At 39.9% G+C, this 22,933-nt stretch overlaps 1 protein-coding gene across 1 annotated transcript in view; it reads right to left on the reverse strand.

Annotated features, from left to right (window-relative positions):
- Positions 1 to 22,933, reverse strand: part of bbs9 (Bardet-Biedl syndrome 9) — a 230,088-nt gene that overhangs the window by 141,735 nt on the left and 65,420 nt on the right. The window contains exons 14-16 of the mRNA XM_036556544.1: positions 22,584 to 22,688; positions 10,406 to 10,420; positions 6,931 to 7,071 (exon numbers count right to left, since the gene is read on the reverse strand). Of these exons, the coding sequence (XP_036412437.1) occupies positions 6,931 to 7,071; positions 10,406 to 10,420; positions 22,584 to 22,688 (261 nt within the window). The remainder of the gene's footprint in view (positions 1 to 6,930; positions 7,072 to 10,405; positions 10,421 to 22,583; positions 22,689 to 22,933) is intronic.

Here is a 22,933-nt window from a genome sequence, read left to right on the forward strand (position 1 = left end):
ATAGAAAAATGAGGAATGGAGAGAAGGCAGAATAAGAGAAAATTAAAAATGTGAAGAAAAAAAAAAATCTAATAATTTAAAACCTGTCTTTTGTTAGTCTTGCTTGGCCAGATGTGATGCGTACTGATATCTGTCTGGTGAGAATCATGAGATAAATATTCATGGAAACACAGACTTATTAGGATGGGAACAAAGAGTAAGAAAAATGTCTAAATCAATCATATGTCTCATGAAGGCAGAACTCAAAATACAAACCTAATTCCAAAAAAATCCATATAAAAACAGAAAGCAGTGATTAGTCAATTCTGTTTGACCTGTATTACAATGAAAACTGGACAAAAACACAATATTTGATGTTTTACTTTATAAACTTCATTGTTTTTTGTAAATATATGCTTGTTCCGAACTTGATGCCTGCAACATGTTCCAAAAAAAATGGGGGGAGGGGAGCATCTTTACCACTGTGTTACATCAGCTTTCTTTTTATCAATAGTAACTGTTTAAGGACAGAAGAAACAAGCTGACCCTGTTTTTCCCATTCCTCTGTTATACAAGTCTACAGCTGAACGAGGCCTTCGTCATTGTATTTTGAACTTAAGAAGTCATGTTTTCAATGGGAGACAGTTCTGGATTGTAGGCAGGCCAGTCTAGCAAGTGCACTCTCTGATTTCGCAGCCATGCTGTTTTAACACGTGCAGGTATTTTCACATTGAAATGCATGAAGCATGGACATCCCAGAAAAAGATGGTGTCTAAAATTCAGCATTTGTTGCTCCAATATGTTTTCAGCATTAATGATGCCTTCACAGATGTGCAAGTTACCCACTAATACCATCCCCCCATTCGAAGATAACCAAACCTCGACTTTTGAACTTTACACTGGTAACAATCTGGATGGTCCTTTCTTTTACAACATCCATTTTTCTATAAATAATCTAAAAGATTGACTCGTCAGACAACAATACCCACTTCCACTATGCTTCAGTCCATTTCAGATGAGCTCAAGCTCAGAGAAGTTGGCAGCATTTCTGGATGTTGCTGCCAAATGGCTTCCACTGTGCATAGCAGTCTTCATGCAGCAACTGACTGTGTTTATTGACACATATGTTTGCCAACATATTCTGGAGGCCATACAGTGATCCTTATCACAGAAAAGTGTCTGTTTTGAACGCAGTGCCCTCTGAGGGATCGATGGTCACAGGCACTGATTTGTGGTTTTCAGCCTTGTCCATTACACACAGAGGTTTCTCTGGATTTACTGAATCTATTAATGTTATTACACACAGTAGAAGGTGGAATACCTAAAACCCCTGCAATCCCTTGCTGAGGAACTGCTAGATTTTTTGCTGTTGCATTTTTGGCAAAATGCACATTTTACAGTTTATTTACTGTATTTAATATATTGGGGGAAAAATAAAACATGGAATATGGCCCGTGCAGATATAGTATATTTTATATTTATATATTTATTATTATAGGTTTTATTTTTTCTAAAATATTAAGCATAAGAAAACAAATATCAAATCAATAGAAATTCTGCTCTAAAATTTACAGAAAATGCCATGTTTAGGTTTTTCTCTGTAGAGAATCTGTTATTTTTACCTTCAAAATCAACAAAATGTGCAATCCGTTAAATTTCAAAGATAAACAAGCCCATAAATGACACCATAACAACAACAAAAAAAACGCATTCAGATGGGAGTATGCCTATTAGCAGAACTGAAAACTCCATGAATTATCACCACATTAAATACCAACTAATCACTCAACCCCTTAAATCCTCAGCTTATTACATCCCAAGGCTCAAAATGCAGTAACAATGCAAACTGGCTGAGATATTCTTGGGTTTAGAGGTGTGCAACAGATGTTTGGCCATTTAAGGGGTTCATTAATTGAGCATCTGAGTTTAACTGAGTAATTGTGACAACCCCAGCTAACAAATGAACAGCACAGTACACAAACTGCATCAATATATTTAAATGATTTCAATGTGCCATCCTGAAGGTGGCAAAAAAGTGGTATATCATATTTATTATATTACTAAATGAATTTAGTTGACTGAGAGACGGCTACAACTGATTGCCGGCTTACCAAGGACAGTTTAATAATAACAATAATAATATTCTTTTCTCTTTCTCTTTCTCTCTCTCTATCTCTCACTCTCACACACACAGTCTGACAGCGACAGGTAGACGGGCGTCTGCGGCCCCCGGCTCTCAGGCCGTCCCGCTGTGTGGCAGGAGGGATGTCAGACAGAGATAGAGGCGCTTATCTCCCCACAGGACGCCAGCCAAGGTGAACCGAGCACAATGGCGGTGCTTCTTATCTTCCTGCCCCCCCGCGCTCGGCCGCTGCTTTTATCTCGGGGAAAAGGGTTCGCGCGGCCTGCTGTCTGCCGACCCAGCACCCCCTACAATACCCCCTTCAATACCCCCTCACCACAAACTGATAACCTGTCACAGTCAGCTGATAACGAGGAGGAGACTACAGCAATGGCCTCCTGTCAACAAGGAGGCATGAAAGATGTGTTTACAGAGGGCTTATGTAGTTTGGTGGGAATCTAGTTAGCTACTTAAAGCGACAGTTTGGCAAAAAATCTAATTTATAAAATTCCCTTTATGCCAAACTCAACATTTAGTTATTTTAGCTATGAAATATATTTTCTCCCTGTTTATAGATAACAGTAGCCACTAGGGGTGGGAATCTTTAGGCACCTCACGATTCGATTACGATTCAGAGGGCTGCGATGCGATTATAAAACGATTATCGATGCATCTCGATGCGTCTTTTTTCTCTTTACAGGATTTCTATCTTCCTACTGTCTGAGGACTTGGAAGTTTTAAAGCAAAGTATTTGTAACGATCCATAATGTAAATGCATTATGGATCATTACAAATACTTTGCTTTAAATATCTAAAATATCTTTTATTAATAAATTAAATGGAAGTGATGTGGCAAGTGAACTAGAAGGCTCTCATTCAGAGACGCTGCTGCCACTCATCTGCGACAAAATGCGCTGTTGCCCTGAAATAAGATCCAGTGGCAATGGGTGTCCACGCAGCACGTTAAAGCCGTCCTTCCCGTTTTCTTTAGTGATCTTAAAACTTCGGTTTTGGTCTCGTTGTAGAGACGGGGGGGAAGGTATTTTCTAGACTGGACGCTGAATCTCGGCTCCAAAGTGTGCAGCATAGCGCGAAAGCCCTGGTTCTGAACGACCGAGAACAGTGAGCAGACAGCAGGTCACACAGCACAGAGGTCTGGCCTCGCCAGTAGCGAACGAAAAAAAATCTGCAACGAGAGTTTAAAAAAAGTTGCGAAAATGAACTCGTTTCTCTTTCGAATTTTCCCGTTCCACCTTAAATGGTGCAGCAGTTACATTCGGCGCCTAAGGCAGAATTTAAGGTGAAAATTAGAACGAGAAGCTGGCGAATGAGAAGCGACTTCAGCCTCGTAAAACAGCCGGACGCTGAGACATTTTACAAGAAACTCTTCTAGTTTAGAAGAAAAGTTTTCTGGCGGAGATGGGAGGAAAGCGGCTAAAGCTAAAGCTTAAAGTAGAGCAAAGTAAATCTGCGCTCTCGTTTATATTTTTAGCCCATACTACGACACTAAATGTTGTGGCTCCAAAGGTGGTTTGACTTTGTTGAAAGGCAAAATGTCTCTTCTTAACATTTGTGTTGTGACTCCTGATCTAACCTGGCTTTAAAGCAGAGAGAGTCGGTCGGATTTCTCGCTCATCCAGTTGTGTTTTTGTTATGTGCCGCCACAGACTGTCCGGGCGCTGCACTTCCGCACTTCCAGTTCCGCCTTTTGCGTTCCGTCAACATTATGTTATAAATTAAATATTTAGAAAATCGATTTTTGACACTTGTGAATCGATTCAGAATCGTTCACGTCCGCATCGCGATGCATCTAAGAATCGAGTTTTTCCCGCACCCCTAGTAGCCACGTTTACATGCAGCCTAATAATCCAATAATAATCCAACTAATATCTCAATCAGGATAGAATACGTCCATGTATACACCTCAATCAGAATAGACTAGTCCGACTGAATGAGACAATCCATTAAATAGAAGATTAATAACTATGTAAACGCCTGCATCTGATTACATTCCCAATCGGACAGTTTAAGTACGTTCTGCGCATGTTCAACATGGCGGAGCAGAAACTGATCTGCAGAGGAGACGAAGTTTATGCTCTGATCTTTAAAAGACAGCGGTGGGACGGACGTCCAGCTTATGTGTCTCAGAACACGACGTGTTCCTCTCGGCCTTCTTTAATAAGGACCTGTGAAGGACGTTTTCCCGAGTCTGACGTCATTTTAAAGCAAGTAAAAACACAAGCACTGCTCACTGCTGCTCGTCTTACTCTGACTGGACTCACGTGATGCTCGTTGTCATGGTAACGCCTACACTAAGTGGTTCTCATGTAGAGTGAACACAAACACCTCAGTCTTCATCTATAATCAGAATGTATTCAATTGGATTGGCAAAAATCTTTGCATGTAAACACAGCCTGTGTGTCACACAATGTCAGAAACCACATAAGCAAGTCTCTTTGAGGTTACTTAACGAGCCAACATAGTTTAAAACAAGTATGAGATGATTTTCATAATGCATACTGGTGCTCCCTTAGACTTGTAGCTCCAGTGCAAAATTAAAAAAGCACCCTGTTTTGGCTGGTGGATTACATTTAGGGTAGGGGGAAATTGTTTATATACGAGTGTGTGGTCAACCTATCACTTTAACATTGCTTCAGTTTATTATATGGTAACTAAAGAGCATCTGTAACAATCACTATGTATGTTTACATATATAGTACTGTGCAAAAGCCTTAGTCACTTGAGAAAGTTAGAATTAAAAAACTGTTTACCATCGTCAACATTACAAACGAAACTCAGAAGACGTGTAGGTTCACTAATCATTTTGCATGGTAGATAAAATGTCTTTGTGTTGTAGACATTCCAAAGTCACCACCACTGCAATGAAAATTTAAAAAAATGAATTTGCTTACATCTCATCAACTGAAGTTTAAAGACATTTTGAAAAATCTGTGAAGTTCCCTTTAATACGTTTGCGCAAGTTTTTACTGTCAAAAACACTCTTACTGCTGAGATAAATGGTTTTAAACAATTCGCTTAGACTTTTAAACAGTCTTGCATATATAAAGACAGACTAACATGTCTATGAAAAATAACTCTCAAAACACCAATTCAGCATTTGAAAACCATTTCATAAATAGTCAATAAACAATGCAATTTGGCTTGTGTACTAGGTGACTAAACGCCGCTCCAGGCAGCAGCATTACGCCCTCTGTGTGTCAGTGTGGAGTTTCCGTGGAGGATGTGGCCCAGATGGCTGTTTAGATTTCATGGCCACTTGGCTGTGACCGTGTGGATGTCAAAACTGAAGCCGTTTCCTCCCACAGAGCCGCTGCTCCAGCACTGACGACAGACGCCACTCGCCTGCCACTGCAACACTAAACACACGCCTCAGCCTACAATTCTCCACACACGATTCCAGCTCAAAGGAGCAGTTCAACAAAAAAAATCTAATTTACAAATTTCCCTTACTCCGAATGTAGTCGATCAGCCAAGACATGTTCATTGAGGTCAGTGTACAGGCAAAACTCAGGCTTCAAGATAGCTGTGACCGCTTACACCAATGTAACATACTTTTGTCCATTTCTATAGGAACAGTATGTCAAACAGTGTCAGACAACACATAAGTAAGTCTAATAAAAAGTACTTAAAGTAATTACATAATTAAATCATTACAATGTAAATAAAGTCACTCAGAGTGGTTTGGTGTGAAATGCTTCGTTCTAGAGAAACTTAGAGTTGTTCTCAGTGAAGGTGATGGGAACCAGACGTCTGAAGACTTTAATATTTTTAAAAGCTTCCAGACAGAAAGTTATTACATGTTAAGTTATTACAAAATGATCACAAATATGTTGCCTGATGTTTAAGACATTGTTTAAAGATAAGATTTTTGGTCTTAAATGTACCCTGTGATGGACTGGCAACCTGTCCAGGGTGTTTCCACTCTTCCACCCAGTGACCGCTGGTACAGCCTCTGGCAAAACCCCATGACCCAGAAGGATAAGCGGCTTAGATAATGTGTGTGTCTGTGTGTCTTAAATACATTTTTGAAAATTAATTCATGGTGGAGGGATGTTATAAAGCAACCTAGTTGACAAACAAAATATATTTTTTTTAGATTTACCACTATTTCACCATTATCAACATTATACATAAAAGCTCAAAAGATACGTGTAGGTTCACTGGTAGTTATGAATGATAAATCAAAAGACTATATTTGTGCTGCAGACTTTCTGACCTCTGATCCCTATCAGCACCACTATTTTGGACAGTTGTGGGCTGGAGGTTAGGGAACAAGCCCTGTGACCGGAAGGTCGCCGGTTTGATCCCCTCAGCCGACGGTATGTGGCTGAAGTGCCCTTGAGCAAAGGCACCTACCCCCAACTGCTCCCTGGGCGGTGCGGATACGGCTGCCCACCGCTCGGGGCAAGCGTGTTCACTGCCCCCTAATGTTTGTGTGCATTCACTAGTGTGTATGTGGTGTTACACTGCACAGATAGGTTAAATGCGGAGGTGAAATTTCCCCGTTGTGGGACTAATAAGGGTCAATTAATCTTAATCTTAAAGAAATCTCATCCATTAAGTTTCTAACAATGCACCATTTCCCACCAAACCACTCTACTTTGTTTATGTTTAAGCGATTAAAATATATGGAAATTTTAAAAGATTGGTGGAATCCCCTTTAACAAATTGCCATTGTTTGACAAAACTGATGATGACTGTATGATGACAAACATGTCAGAAAAAAGGTGTTCGTTTACCAAGGTTATAAATAATCTGCTTGATAGTTTTATTTGATTGTTTTGGTAGTTGGGAAGTAGTGCTGGTACCTGGGAAGACCTCGTTGAGGTTGACTGGAGGTTTGTTGGTATCCACAGTGATTTTGTACTTGGCGTTCTTAGAGGCTGAGGTTGGGCAGCACACCAGGCGCAGAGGCAGCACGAACTTGCACTGAGCCACTCGTGGAACTCCTGGCAACAAAGACACAGAACAGGTCTTTACAAACAAGCTGACAAAGTAAAGAGTGAAAAGTTTAGTGAAAGTGACAGTTCAGTGAGAAATTCAGTTTTCCCTTTACTGAAAATGTAAACGTGTCTGAAGTTTTTGTTTCTTTAGTTTCCACTAGAGCTAACAAGTAATGGAAGAATTTGTAAAGTAGCATTTATTAGCATTAGCATTATGCAAACTGCATACCTAAATCATTACACTTGCCTCAAGCTACACTAAGTTGTCTGATATAATAGCAACACTTGTTTATGTGCTTTCTGTCAGCATATGACTTACTTAGCATATTTTTTTACTAAAAAAATGATTTTTTTTGTGCAAAAATCAGAGATAATGCTTTATTTACCTAAATTTGCAGTCAAAAAAAAAGACTAATTTTTCTGCAGCTGGAAAAAACAGTAAAACAAATATTTAACAGTTGTGTTCTCACAGTGGAACGATGGACAGAAACATCTGTGGATTTTTTCAGATCTGATGCAAGAGTGGAGCTTGATTTTCTCCTCTCTCTCAAAGATGAAAGCTTTAAGTGCTGTTTATCTGATGGGGACAGATTTGGTGGTCTACCAGGTCTTGCAGGTGGTTGTCAGAAGTCCCATTTTCCAGTTCAGGAAACTCCTGTTTTTCTCATTTATTTGTCTTTGACATTGCCCTTCCTTTAGCAAGTGGATTATGTTTTATCTAATCTCCTCAGAAATATCTCCTGAAAATGAAGAACTTGTATTTAGCAGACATTTTACTGGAAACCAAAAAACTTAAAGGTGTTCTCTGACTTTTGCACAGTACTGTACGTTTTCATTGCTTGCCAAATTTGCCTCATGGCACCAGTGAAAAGCTAAAGAATCTCCTGAGACCAAATATGTCTTGGCTGACTGACTATATTTGGGGTAAGGGGGGGTGGGGGGGGGATCATGTAAATTTGCCTTTTCTTGCTGAACTGTCATGATGTATGTATAGTGATCGGCTGGCTCAAGCGGATGGGTGAGGGGAAAAGTCAGGAGATCAACATTCACCTTCAACCTTTAAACATCCCCGAATGTGCCTCTCCTCTATGGTTGACCTACCCAGACTCATCAAATAGCACGTTATAGAAAAAGACAACAAACATCCCACATCTCCACCCTTCAATAACGTCCCAAGCACTGACCAATTAGAGGTTCCTGAAAGACCTCCAGCCCAGATTACCAGATGAACGTGGCAACCGCTTTGGGCTGATTCTCAGCTCAATGAGAAAGCCCTGGCTGGAGTAAACCCAGAACGCTAGCTGCTACTCCAGCTAGCACTACGCTAATCCCTTCCTGTTATGTCTGGCCAGGTAACCGGAGCTGCTGGCCGCCGGGCTCAACTCATGTCACTTTCGCTAAGATAACAGCGCAGGAACGAAACCCCCTGAGGATGTGTGGGGCCACCCAATCTGTCTGGACTGACCCGAGAACAGCCAGAGTGCTGGGACGCTAGCTTAAAGCCACATAGTGGGCTATTTTCCTTCACTGATCTGCCAGCAGTCCTGGCGAAACCCCAAGCTGAAGAGAACTGGAGAAACTGACTCATACTTTACCTCACCTTCTGGTCTATCTTCTCATGGAGAACTGAACTGGAACTATGCCTTATCTCTGCTTAGACTGATCTGAGGACAGCAACAATAGACTTTGCTGACCGTCTCCTATAAATCCCTGGAAGAATAAGCTCACTTCAAAGCTGTCTCTGCATAAACTAGATTCATAGCGATGAAGTAAAATGAACACATTTAAGCGAGCACTGTTAAAGCGAGCACGAAAAAAGATCCAGATATATCTCTAAAGCTAAAGTGACAGCTCAGAGATGACATGACAAAGGAAAAGTACTGTTTTCCTCTGAAAAGGCTGGAGCAGCTGCACGATAACGCTCCAGGAAGACAAACAAATACGGTCGCTACAAAGAGACGGGGCAATTATTAAATCTGATTTGTGCTGTGGGTGGCCTTCTACCTGCCACAGAATCACCTGTGTAGCTGATACAGCCCCCTACAGGCCAGTGCTGCTACTGCATCTCTACATGTTGAAGAGCAAATAACAAAAATGTATGTTATTGTAAGACAGGCCTACTCAAATGTGTATTTGGCCAAAAATCAAATTGACACAGTTTTCCAGCTTATCCCAAAAGTACTTAATTAGCAAACAGATAAGGCCTGTGCTGGTAATTGAACCCTCTTCATCAAGTTACCATAGTGAGAAGATTTTTTTATTTATTTCCACATATATTTGTATATGCTTTCTTCCTTTTGAGCACTGCTTAAAATTAGCTACAATTGTCACTACCGAAGAGGTCAACACTGAAACATTTGTTTTAGTTTCGAGAGTGTTACGATTGTTTTGTTAGTGACAAAATACAAAATTCAAATCATTTGTTTAATAAAATCGACTCAAAGCAAAAGGATTATAGTCTAAATTCCAAGTTTGAATTTGAACCAGTTCAGTAGAATGATCCTAATATATAATCATCTTTCCTAAAAAACCTTCAAGAACCATTTGTTTAAGGACGCAGACTTGCTTATGTGCTTCTGACAGTGTATTGCGTAACGTGTTATAAAAAACAGACACAGAAATGGTCAGCCCATTACTTTAGCTGCACAGCTACGTTAGTCTCATTGCATTAGCTTCAGCACAAAACTAAACATGCTAACTTTGGTCACCAGACGTGTCTTGGTTGATCGACTACATTTGGGGTAAAAAGGGGAAACTGTGTACATTTGATTTTCAGCCAAACCATCACTTTAGAGGAGGATCTTCCTTCCTTCCGTGTCTACAGATCAACAGGAAAGCCTATATGAGCCTACACATCACTACCGTGACCTCCCCCAAACGGCAAACTGCCTTCCCCTCGTCCACTGGGCCAGGTTTTGATGTATGTGGGTGAACGCATGGCACAAAAAAAACAGCATGTTTATCAAAAACAAACAAAATGACAATGTCAAAATAAGTGCATGACATAAACCGGTTAGTAAACTCGAGAAGTGTGACAGTGCAGCAGGTTTGGAGTATGTTTCAATGGCTGGTGTGACAGTGAGTGGGAGCGTATGGCACAGGCTGTAAACACATGTACATAATGAAAGCATGACTGTATGTTTATGTCTCTATATGTCTGTGTTGTATATGTCTGTTAGCTTTTCTGTATACATGTGGAATCTGTGTATGTACAGTGGAGCTGTGTGTGAGACAGCGAATGAAAGTTCAGAAGGATTTTTTCTGTGTGTGTACGAGGTGTATCGAGTTTCAGACTAACGTAAACACAGCGCTAGTCCTTCCTGTCAGTGGCTGCACTCACCTGCAGGGTTCAGCTCTTTCATGGGCAGCAGAAGGAGAGAGAGGGGAAAAAATAAGTGTCACTTTTGAGAGCACAGACTACCTCAGATCAGCTCACTGTCTAGTACACCAGACTCACTGACACAAACACAAACAGACACACATGCACAGGCATGGCGTTTCCTTTCTGTTTGCTGTCATATGGTTTTGAATATACAGTCGTATGCAAGAGTCTGCACGCCCCTGGTCGAATGACATGGTTTTACTGTTTTTTAAGTGAAAATAAGTACACATCGTCTATAGAGAACACACTTCTGCATGTTTTTAATGCACAATTACTGTTTATTTGCTATATTTAACAGATTGGAAAGAAAACACAAAATGTGACCTGTGCAAAAGTTATGGCACATTTTATACTGGATGTTTGATTTTTTGCAATATGTTAAATTTAGCAAATAAATAGAAACTGTGCATTAAATTAGCAGAAAAATGGAATATTGAAGTGTGTTCTATGGACAGGATGTGTTAACTTGTTTTCAACTAGAAAATCAACGAAACGTGTAATCAGGTAAGCAGAATCACCCAGACTTTTGCATACGTTGGCTCCAAAATAATAGGGGGGAATGATTAGTCAGTAAAAAGATTAGCTGGAAAGACATTGTGATTGTCCACAGCTGAGGGCTGAATCTCTGTGCCAAGCCGATGACGTCTACCTTGCATCTGGGAATGCCAACGCGGCAGACAATTCTGGGAGCACATTATACAGAGCCATTTTTCAAACGAGCTTTGGATAAGGAATTTCACAATGTCAAAAGCATCCTTCGAAAAGCTATGTGCTACAATCTGCCCATCTGAAGGGCAAATCGCTTCTCTCGTATGGCTTAATATGTCATCATTTATTCGAAAAACGCTTTTCCATCACCCTTTTTCGCATTTCGGCTTTAGCGATATTCTCACTTTTCCACTTCGCCCTAGCGTAAAAACTCTTTTTGCGATATGTGGGTGTTTACACATTCGGTTGTTTTTTAGCACATTTTCAAAATTACACTTTTTCAAAAAAAACAAAAGGTAGATGGAAAACCCGCTATATACACCTAGTTTTCCATTATAGAGCAAGACCATTCAACCATGCAAATAAACATTAAGCATTCAAATGATTTGAGCGTTCACAGTTTTATGTCGTCGTTGTCAAATGTTTTAATTTTTAAACCCTAGGATTATTAGTGAACATTAATGCAGTAACTATCACAAAACTAAGTTAAGTCTAAAAAGAGAAAGAGAAAACCGGGCTCACATACAGGGGGTTTAACCTTTCAGAGTCTAAGGCCCAATCCAGATTTCACCCCTTGCCCCTACCACTGAGCCCTTAGCCCTCTGTTTTGTGCGTTCACGTCTAGGGTTGGGGTGTCCCAATTTTGTTGAGATAGAGGGGTGGGGTGAAGTGTTAGGGCTACATGGCCCTCCAAACGGAGCTTTTTCAGAGGCACACTCCAAACGGAGTGTTATCAGAAAAAAAAGAAAAACCGGCAAGATGGCTGAGCGAGCGACCAAAGAAACACACAAATGTGAGAATTTTCTCTGTTAAAAAATTACGATAATCACTGTTTTATCTTAGTTTAATGTCGTTTCAATGTATTTTGGTCGTTTTCTTCATAACAAGCACACAAATCCCTAATAGTATGCTAATGTTTCGGTAGCTAGATAGCTAACTGTCCTGTTCCACCTTAAATAGTCCAGCAGTTCTGACGCCTGAAGCGCCAGAATTTAACTGCTGCACCATTTAAGGTGGAACGGGAAAATTCGAACAAGAAGCTGGTGAATGTCTGACTTCAGCTTCATATCACCAAAGAATTAGGGGTGGGCAATAATAAATAACAAGGGGAAAACAAGGGGTAGGGGTAAAAAGAAGAAATGGGACTGGGCCTAAAAGTGGTTCATTGGGCATAATATGGTGATCAACAAGTGATCTATATCCTTTAATTCAGCTAGAACACAGCTTTTCAACAACACCAGTAATGGAATACAAATATTGAAAGTAAACGACAAAAATTACATGCCAAAACAAACAAAAACAAAAAAAATGGGGCAAATCTCTTAGCAATAGCCCTATTTTGAGAGACTTAGAGTTTAGAAATCAAAGAATTGGTCTTGCTCTCTGGGTGGGTACAACGGCCCTCCCAATCCGCCCATCATATAGGGCAACGCGAACCAAGTAAACATCTGTTGCCTAACATAACGAAATCGGTAGATAGTGTTCTCCTCCAAATGTACTTGTCAGAGTTGTTGTCCAATATGTTTTTGAAACTTTGTGCTGGCTAGCAGTTTTGGGTATAGAGGTCGCTTCCCATTCAAGTAAATTTGAGCCTTCTACACCTCAGATGCATTACTAAGGTTGCTATGAGGTGGACAGATGTTCCTATAGGGACTTTGATACAACTGAAACAAAACATATCCACATCAGTAATGCTAAATAATGGAGTGCTAACTTGACTGCAATAAAGTTCACCACTTGGCTTGGAACATCCTGACAATCTAGGATGATGATTCTGAACCCCGGTTTTTTTTGCTCTGATAAACTCTGACAAAACGTTCAGGGTAGGGGCGCCCCAATGCCAAAGTATGGAAGCCCTGGTCTAGGCAAACACTTCATTTTACAGATGTCTATTATGGAAACATCCATTACATCCCAGGATAAGCACACATTTGCACAAATATGACCAGTTGGTAGGCTTTCCCTTTTAAGACTCAAACAGAAAAGTCAGCAGGTGGAGAGAAATAACTACACTGTAAAAGCAGCACTTTTCCCTCCAGCACGACTTCACTCCTCTTTAAAAAGCCTTTAAGTTCTTAAGTTTCCTGCGTACCGAGCCATAATAGCTGTGGCACTCAACACTTTTCAGCCAGTGTCACACCTTCTGAAATAACACCTGAGACCGAGCTGGAGCAGCCTGGCCTGGTGAAGTGCCAGTGCCTGCCTGAGCTTTAAAAACGCCCCATAGCTTCCAGGACTGCATGTGGCATGGCTGCAGGCCACACAAGGCTGGAAGAGCTTCGCTGTGTTGACCGAAAGCTGGGCAGAGCCGTGTCTGAATACATAATGGAAACTTTAACTCCTGCTGTAAACCCCTGTGCCTCCTCTTTATTTATGCATTAAATAGGAGAAAACCACCATTACATACAGGGCTAGGTATTTTAAGTAGCAGCCACATCAGTCGCTCAAACCGCGCTTCCTAAAACACCACACTCCTCTCTGCACCGCCACCTATGGCGGAGACAGCGATTTCAAATCCACCTCTAAAAAAGCACCACCTGATTCCCCTGTTCAGATGCCGAAAGCATGATTGAATACAAAGTTTGATTAAATGGGAAAAGCAGAAAAAATGAAGACTATCTGACTATAAGAACTGGTAAGTAATTGGCAAAAACTGCTTAACCTCTTTTTACAGTAGCCATAAAATGCAATTTTTTTCTGCCAGTTTTGGAAAAAGGTCTGACACATATTTAGATGGAAATGTGGCTGATTTACAAAATCAAAAGCAAACTACATTCTCGTCTTTGTAGGTGAACAAGCAAGTCAACATTTATAGAAGTGTTTTTATTGTGCTTAAATGCTATTTTTTTTTCTTATGGTGGCAGTACACATTTTTTATCAACACAGCACGGCCATGTTTGTAGAGAACTGTTTTCACAGCAGGGGGTTCTCACCCCTTCCCTTTTGCCCCTCATTGCTCACTAGCAGCTCAACACGTGCTCATGATATTTCACATTAGTTAACGTTTTTAACTCCTTGGGCCCACCGGTGGTTCCAAACCGCACTTCGTCATATTCTTCATAACCTTCAGATTTCACGAGCTACATAAAGGCAGGGGTCATATGAGAGCTGTAACTGTCTTCTTTCCAGTCAAATAGATGGGTAATGTAATTTTAAACCCTTAATAATAGAAGAAGCTGAACTCACAATTCTGGGCTATAAACTATAAACAGATGGCGTCTCTTCAGTGATCTGCTCTGTAAAAATTATTTTTAGAAAAAAATACAAAGAGCGTTTAAGATTTTTTGGCTTTCAGCAGTAAATTTTAAGCATATAGCAATATGTGTATGATCATAAAACACATGTTCTGTTAATCTGAGGGGAACTTTTACAAAAAATTAATAAATAAATAAAAAAATAAAAAAAAATTACATTCATTTTATGCAGTTACTGAATAATTTGCCTTACAATTTGGGCATATTAATTCAGATGGAAAAAATATATACCCTGGAGAATATGATAACAACGTTAGGGGGGAAATACTTATTTGGTTTATCTGAATTGACATTAGGGGGCTTGCAGAAACAAGCTACTGTAAAGGACTGTTATCCCAGTTATACCCTACAGTCCATGTGTCAAACTCAACTAAGAGTAAATCACAGCATGACAAAAAACTAATGGAAAATCACAGAAAAGTCACTTATGGTTTATGGATTAGAACAACTTGCCCACCACCTGTTGAAAAGCCCTTGCATTATTTTAATATTTTTAAAATTCATGCCAAAAAAAGCTCTGTAACTCTTCACTGCAAATTCCTTTGAATTATTCTAAGGAAACAAAATGCAACTTCTAGCCAGCTAACGGGTCTAAAAAGTGTTATTGTGGCTAATCAGCAGGTGAGAAGGCTCCTCTGGCAGAAGGCCAAAGTAGTAGAGTGTGGGTCCTTTGCTTGTTGTGTATTTCACACGTCGTTAGAACTGATGAAACCCAGCATCTGTTGCTTGGCTCTGGGTACCAGCTACCACTGCCAAAACAGGAGGTTAGTGCTGGGTTTAGCACAGCACCGAGAGATGCTTGTAAACTTCGTGTTCATTTATCACTCAAGTTCCTCTCTTGTACACATTTCAGTGTTCGCTAATGGCCGAAACACAAAATGTAAGAGAATGTGAAATGCTGTATTTAAAGCACTGAGCTTCTCCCACATGTATACAAGACAAACAGTCATTACTGTGAGTGTGCATTTGTCTTACTGGTATTTATCTGTACTTACTGTTACTTTTTCCACTTAATGTTTGTAGAATTTATAATACAGTACATGGAATAGTATGGGTGAGCAATATGACAAAATATAATCAATATTACCATAATAAATCACTTCACAATACGCTTTCTAAACATATACAGTAGGTATTATCAGTACTTCGACATTAAAATATGTTCGGAATCCAAAGAAAATATTCACACTTAAATGTCTAAAAACCTGGCGGAGTCCGATAAATTATTGGGTTTTGGGCTGGGTTTGGGCCATTTTAGTCGGGCTCAGGTCTGTTTTGTAATGAATGATTTAAAAATTTGTGTAGCAGATTTGTAAATTTTGGGCACATCTTTTCTCTCTTACGCTCTCTCATGTGCGTGCCTACTTTACAGTTGCAGAAGCCAGGCCTAAAGTTCAGCTGAAGTTCAGCTTAACTTAATCTGTTGTGATCACACAATAGATGATGACAGGGATGTTTTGGGTTGTCAAAAGATTTCCAGCTTACTGGCTAAGCTAGTCTGAGGTGTGAAAGTAGTAGCAGCAGCGAGTAGAGGAACTTTTTTTTAACAGTTTATGAGAACAGGGTGATTAGCAGTTCCACAAAATGTACTGATAATGTATATAATACCAGTTTATCCCAGCAACTCAAAGCCTTAGTAGCAAAACAAAGCACTATAAAAACTGCGATAATTACAGCATCAAAGATAATCTAAGCTGCATGGTCAAATGTTCTATTCTACCTTAAAAGGCACTGCTAACCATGTAAGGTGGAATGGAAATTGTAAACAAAATGCTGCCAAATAAGAAGCCAACGTCTTGAGCATCTGTGCAGACTGGGGTCTCAAATTTAGCAGTACCATTTGGGCCTGATCACGGGTGTGGGCTGAGATCGGCCTTCAATTTAATGCCTGTGCAGACCTCTAATTCCAAGCATTTCTCAAGCAAAGAGTTATGTGCCCTTACCAAACACACTGAAGAACATGCCAGTGCTGTCCATAAATAAAACAACAATATAGTTTGCTTTAGTTATTTTTAAAGTGTACAGGGAGATTTGCAAACATCCAACAGCTCTTTAGTAACTCAGTGGTTCTGAAGGGAGCAATATGTTGAAAGCTGAATGGCACAAACAGCCAGAAATATGTTCTCGTGGGCTAACTGAATGAACTTTTTTCAAACAAGCAAACACTCTTTGTTGCATAATAAACTAAAAACACAGGCTAAGCCCTTCTATATACGGCAGCTACGCATGCCTCAGTGTGGACATGGTTTCATTCATGGAGCCACTCTCTGTTTTAGCTTACAATGACAACAGAGTATCACATGTGTTGGGGATTTTATGGAGAAGTTATGCTCAAAAATACATCCAAACAGCCCTGTACCTTTTACTGCAGTTACATATTATACTTATTTTTCTTGCAAAATAAAGTTTTTTCAAAGAATGTACTGAAAATCCAAATATATTTGAATATTTAACAAGCAAGATATTGATTCGATTTGTGATCCCAGCTCACAGTCCTAATAAGAACAATGACCAAGGGCATATTTCATTAAAAAGAAAACAGATGTGGCGTATCTGTCTAAGGCAGTGGTGTCCAATCTTGGTCCTGGAGATCAATCACCCTAGAAAGTACAGATCCAATATACACACAACATTCAGATGCCCCTGAAGCCCTTCATTAGCTGGATCAGATGTGTTAGATTGGGGTGGAGCTGAACTTTGTAGAGTGCTAGATCTCCGGGACCTGAATTGGCTACACCTCCTTTAATATTTTGCTTTATTGTTGAGAAATTGCAAGTTTAAAATTGGCACATAGCATAAACAGTAACATAATTGGTCCTTTTTGTCATACTGTCCATCCCTATGGAATAGCTATCTATATTTATTGTCTTTTTGTACTTTTGTCGCTCTCGATATCCACTCTTATCAAAAACTGCTACTACTCCATATTGGTCGTAGCACTATAGTTCCAGAGAACAAAATTTGGCTGTTGTCAAGAAGCTCATATCTCAAGTTTAGGAACTTTACAGGAGAGGGACAAAACATACTCTACTTTTGGTCAATGTAACCAAACTTTTTTCCAAGTAACTATGGTTCATTTACACGCAATGTAAAGGACAACAGGTATTTTCAAATGTCAAAAATATGTCATAAAACTGAAAAACGACAAAAATGGAGATGACAGCAGCGACTTCTTTCCTTACTCAACCCCTGGCTTAGTCTCACTTGTGCAGAGTGATCTTGTAAGGAGAACATTTGAGGATAACCATGAAAAGGATATCTATTTGGGATGGAAACACAGAATTATTAGAATGGGAACAAACTGCATATGGAATTTCTAAACCAATCCAACACTTTATGAAGATGGAGCTTTAAGTATGGTGCATTCATTTGTATTGTCCAATGGAAAATACTAAACATTACTTCTTATAAGGGAAAAACAGTTCCGCTAGTTAACGATAGCATTTAGTGATCTTGTTTTGTCTTTGTTATTGATTGAACTCCAGATGTGAATTCTCAGATCAAATCTGGTCCCGCAAAATTACTCTTGACTCCAATGAGATACATGAACATAAAGCTTGACTTGACATTAGTTCCACAATGCCTCTATCTTACTCAAGCACACTGCCATTCATACAGCCCCAGAGCATCTGTCTCCACTCTACAAAACAAGCCTCCTTAAAGACAGTCCACTTGGTTAAATCCCAGCTGAGTGGCTTTCAAAGTGGACCCGACAGGCGCAAATCCCCTCTTAGTGTCGGGCTTCTCTCTTTTTGGCTCTGGGCATACGGCTAGTCTCAGTTATGTAGTGCTGGTGGGGGGAGCTGTCGGGGACCATGCTGGCGTGACAGCAGACGCGCTAATGTGACATGGGCAGCTGCCTTGTGGATCTCAGTGTGAGTGGGAATGAATGTGAAGTATGTGGTGTAAGCCTTAAAATGACTTGTGTGAGTGGCTTTGAAGTGTACGCATGTGTGGGGGAAAAGGGTGGGTCCTACCAGGTGAGAGTTTTGAAAGGCGATTATAATAATAAGGGGATGTGAAAGAGAGAGAGAGCAAGTGAAAGAGAGAGAGAGAGCAAGAGAGAGAGAGAGAGAGAGAGAGAGAGAGAGAGAGAGAGAGAGATAGAGGGAGAAAAAGAAAGAAAAATGTAGGATCTCAACCAAATTAGGCTACATAGTCTTCAATCAGATTAAGACAATTATAAAACCGATTGCTCCAGTTCTAAAATCTGATTGGACGAGCCATATTCAAAGTTATTGTAAAATATTCAAGGCCTGATGCACTAAACCTTTCCTGCCTGTTTTAATCACAAATCAGATTATTGCCTGCATCTTATATACAAAACTGGTGCACGAGCCTAAATGCGTAGTTTCTGCGCTGCTTAAAAATGCAATCCCCCTCCCCTCCCTTTGTGTTACTGGCACGCAGAGAATGTTGACTGTTCATTAACTATGAAAAATCAATAAAAACTTATTAACAAAAAAATGTGTGAAGTAGAAGTGCAGCTGATTACATACAGAGACGAGCCAAAACATTATGACCACTCGCAGATTAAGCGAATATTGTTGATATCTCCTAACAATGGCACATGTCAAGGTCTGCAATTGGTGTTGGATTCAGGAGAAATGGTCAGGTGCAAAGACCTGAGTCACTTTGACAAGAACCAAATCGTTATGGCCAATCAGAGCATCTCCGAAACAGCTTGTGGGATGCCGGTCAGCTGTGGTGAGCTCCTACCAACAGTGGTCCTGGGAGGACAAACCATGAACCGGTGACATGGTGATGGACGCCCAAGGTTAGCTGATGTGTGAGGGCAATAGAGGCAATTCTGTCTGGTCCAAACCAGCAGATGTTTTGGGTGATGTTTTTCTGGGAAACTCTGGATCCAGGCTTTCGTGTGGATGTCAATTTGATGCCACCAACCTAGACATGATTGCAGACCAGGTACACCCCTTCATGGTGATGGTATTCCCTGAGGGCAGTGGCCTCTTTCAGCAGTATAATGCACCACAATGCACACATTGCTCATGAATGGTTTGAGGACATGACAAAGAGTTCGAGGTGTTGCTCTGGCCTCCAAACCCCCCATACCTCAATCCAAGTGAGCATCTGTGGGTCCAATCCGTGGGGCGTTGCAACTTAAAGGTCTTAAATGATCTGCTGCTGATTTCTTAATGCCAGATACCACAGGGCACCTTCAGAGGTCTTGTAGAGTCCATGCCTTGGTGGGTCAGAGTTGTTTTTGCAGCACGTGGAGGACCAACAGCATATTAGGCAGATGGTCATAACGTTTTGGCTCATCAGTGTATTCTATTTGATTTACTGAGATTTAAGTAATTCACAACAGCAACAGGATAACACTGTTTGAACACCTTTGACCAAATCGATACAGCGCAACATGTGCTGTGACAAGCTTCAACAACTACAGGATGAATACAGGGTGTTTCCGAAAGATTCATCCAATTTCGAAATTATTTATTTCACTTATACATCATTACAGAACAATACAGTAAATTGTAAATGGTTTAAATGAGCAAAAAGTTATTATGTAATTTTACAAGTGCTCAATATGAACCTCCTCCAGCTGTACAGACAACATCAACGCCATAGTCAAACTCATCCCATACTCGATTGAGCATGTCGGGTGTCACTGCAGTCACGGCTCTTTCAGTGTGATTTCGAAGCTCATCCAGTGTTGTGGAACCAACGACGAACGCTCTGAGCTGTTGGAGCTTCGCTGCCAACGAAAATCACGTTGCACAGTTATGACGGATTCACTGTTATTGAAGTGGAGAACGCAAAACGCTTTCTGCTCAGGGGTCTCCATCTCCTCACAGACTGAAGGGAGCCATCTTCCACTGACAGTCAGAAATTCTATGACCCCCTCTTTCAATTGGTATGTGATTGGTTCCTAGGTGCCTCATGGTTGAAAACATGTGGTGCTTTGAAATTGGATGAATCTTATTGAAATCACCCTGTATAATGCCAAATGTAATATGGATTATGAGAAGCAGAAAGTGCAACCAACTTCCAAGACCAATCTTTAGAGGTATGCAGATTTTTTTTTTTTAACTGAAAGCAAGTCTCCCGAAAAAAATAGACATTTTATAAAGGTAAAGAGTGGACACAATCAATACAGGAAATTTTGAAATTATGTTTAGCTGTTGAAGCATCCGTGCAATTCTCTATTAAAACTTGTTTACTGCCCTGCATATGATGTGGAAAAATGAATAATGAATAACTATTAACATAATGACCATAATGACTAAAAATTGAAGAAATGAAAGTATAGGATAGTGTCTGTGACTTTCTCACAGCACTGTATGAGAATGAAACACGGAGAGCAGAGAGGAAAGAAAGAGTGGGAGAGAACATATGACTAAGCTGTCTGTATGTACAGTGTGTGTACGTAGTCTTCCATTGGGAGTGGGGTTTCCCCTCTGCGTAACAAGCCTGTGTTAAAAGGTGTGACAATGTGCGTTGGTGAGAACAGGGTCCTACCTGTGATCTAATATGTCAGACTGAGCAGGCCGAGCCTGAGAGAGAGAGAGAGAGAAAACCTTTCCACTCACTATTTTTAGTGGGACAATAAAAGCAGAAGGAAAAAATCCAGATTTAAAGCTCTTTTAGGAAGCTTTCCACAAGCTGCTGCCAAGCCGTACGCCGTCCAAGGGAAACAACTGCACAAATACGAGCCTTTTCACTTTTTCTCGGTGAACATTTTGAATCGAGTAAAATAATCATAAAACCGGCATGACATTTTCACTGAAATAAAGAGGGCTTGGTGAGGGAAGAGGATAATGTCTTCCAGAGCGTAAACGCTGTCTGAATCCAGAACCTGCTCTGGACAGGCCAAGACTCACATGTACGGAGTTTCTCAAAGTGCTGATCTAAGGTCAGCTTTGAACGCTGATTAAATAGTATAGGTCAACGATATTGGGTAAAAAGCCATTTTGTGATATTTTAGGTGTTTGCGATAAATATTGCAATATGTGCAAAAAAAATGTATATTAAGTTTGGATGATAATGTAACAGAGCTGCTGCACAATTTAAAAAATCTAATTCAATGCTTCTTAATGCCTTTTTAAGACCTCAGCACACCAAAAATAATAACATTTCCACCACATAGCAACACACACTCAAATATGTTATGTATTAAATATCTACTTTATTCAAATGTACTGGTTGAAAAAAAACAGCCATACATGCTTTGAGATTTCATGATTCTTACACGACCTTTTCAGTGTGTTGACTTTGTTATCAGTTCTGCTGTCCTCTGGTCCTTCATCAGTGGTCAGTTTTGGCCATAGGACCTCTTTAGGCTGGATATGTTTGGTTGTTAAACTATTCCGGATCAGTTTAATATAATAATGACTCCGTTTTCAAAATGGTCTTTAGGAATCATTCTACAATCTGGAGGATGTTCCCGTTAATTTTTTTAATATTGAGTACGACCCAATACTGAGGCTGAACCACTATTTATGTTTTAATTGTATAGCTGCACAATTAAAATCAATTAATTTTAGTGTGTGCATAATGTGACATCCTGGACTGATATGTTTTGTTTTTTAGCCAACTTTTTCAAAATGATTATATTTACTGTGTTTTTAATATTGGCTTATGATCAAATCTGGTGGACTGATCTTGGATGGGCTTCCCAAAAGCATTTTAGCACAAAGATGATTCTTAAATGATAGAGCAAGCATCACAGTGAACACTCTCTCTACCAGAGAAGAGGATCTTACCACTAAGATGCTTTTGGGAAACTGGACCCTGAAGACTCAGCTGCAAGCTACTTTAATATATTATCACTCACAATATCACTTCAGTTTTGATATGTGTATAGCGGTATACACTAGAGCTCGGCGATAAGGCAAAAATGTAACATCACAATACTTCAGAAAGTTTTCACAATACACAATACTTCACTATATATACACACTGTGTACCTAGTCTTATATCAAATGTCAGAAAAAAATATATATTGGAACATATTGCATATCATGAATCTTAAATCTTACATCTTAAAGTATTGTGGTATTACATTTTTGCCATATCGCCCACCTCTACTCCTTTGTCAGGCTCACTGCTAATGACGCACATAGGGAATACTGCAAGAACAGCAGATGAACAGACAGTAAAGAAAAGCAGAAAATGAATGTGCGTGTGAGCATGTGAGTGTAAGTTCATACCTGTGGGAGAGCTGTAGGACACTGCTATATCCCCAGTCAGGTCAGCTGGTGTGTAGTGGCCATTCAGAAAAGCTGAGAACGCCACCACTACCTGAGATCCACTGCCTATAAACATAAATAGCAAAAACAGAATTATTTATAATTGCAGTTGAAATACAGCAATCCTATATTCATAAATATAATATCTGTGTGGGTTTGGGTATCAAAAACAGTCATAATTCATTTTACATGACCATTTTCCAACCTCTCTTTACCTTTGAGAATTACACAGGTTGTTTTTGCTACTATACGGAAATCCCACTTAATGCAGTTTTCATGAATATTCATTAATGTTTTCTTATTTGGGGTTC

This window comes from Colossoma macropomum, unplaced genomic scaffold (genome assembly GCF_904425465.1).
Source record: "Colossoma macropomum unplaced genomic scaffold, Colossoma_macropomum, whole genome shotgun sequence".
Taxonomy (NCBI): Eukaryota; Metazoa; Chordata; class Actinopteri; order Characiformes; family Serrasalmidae; genus Colossoma; species Colossoma macropomum.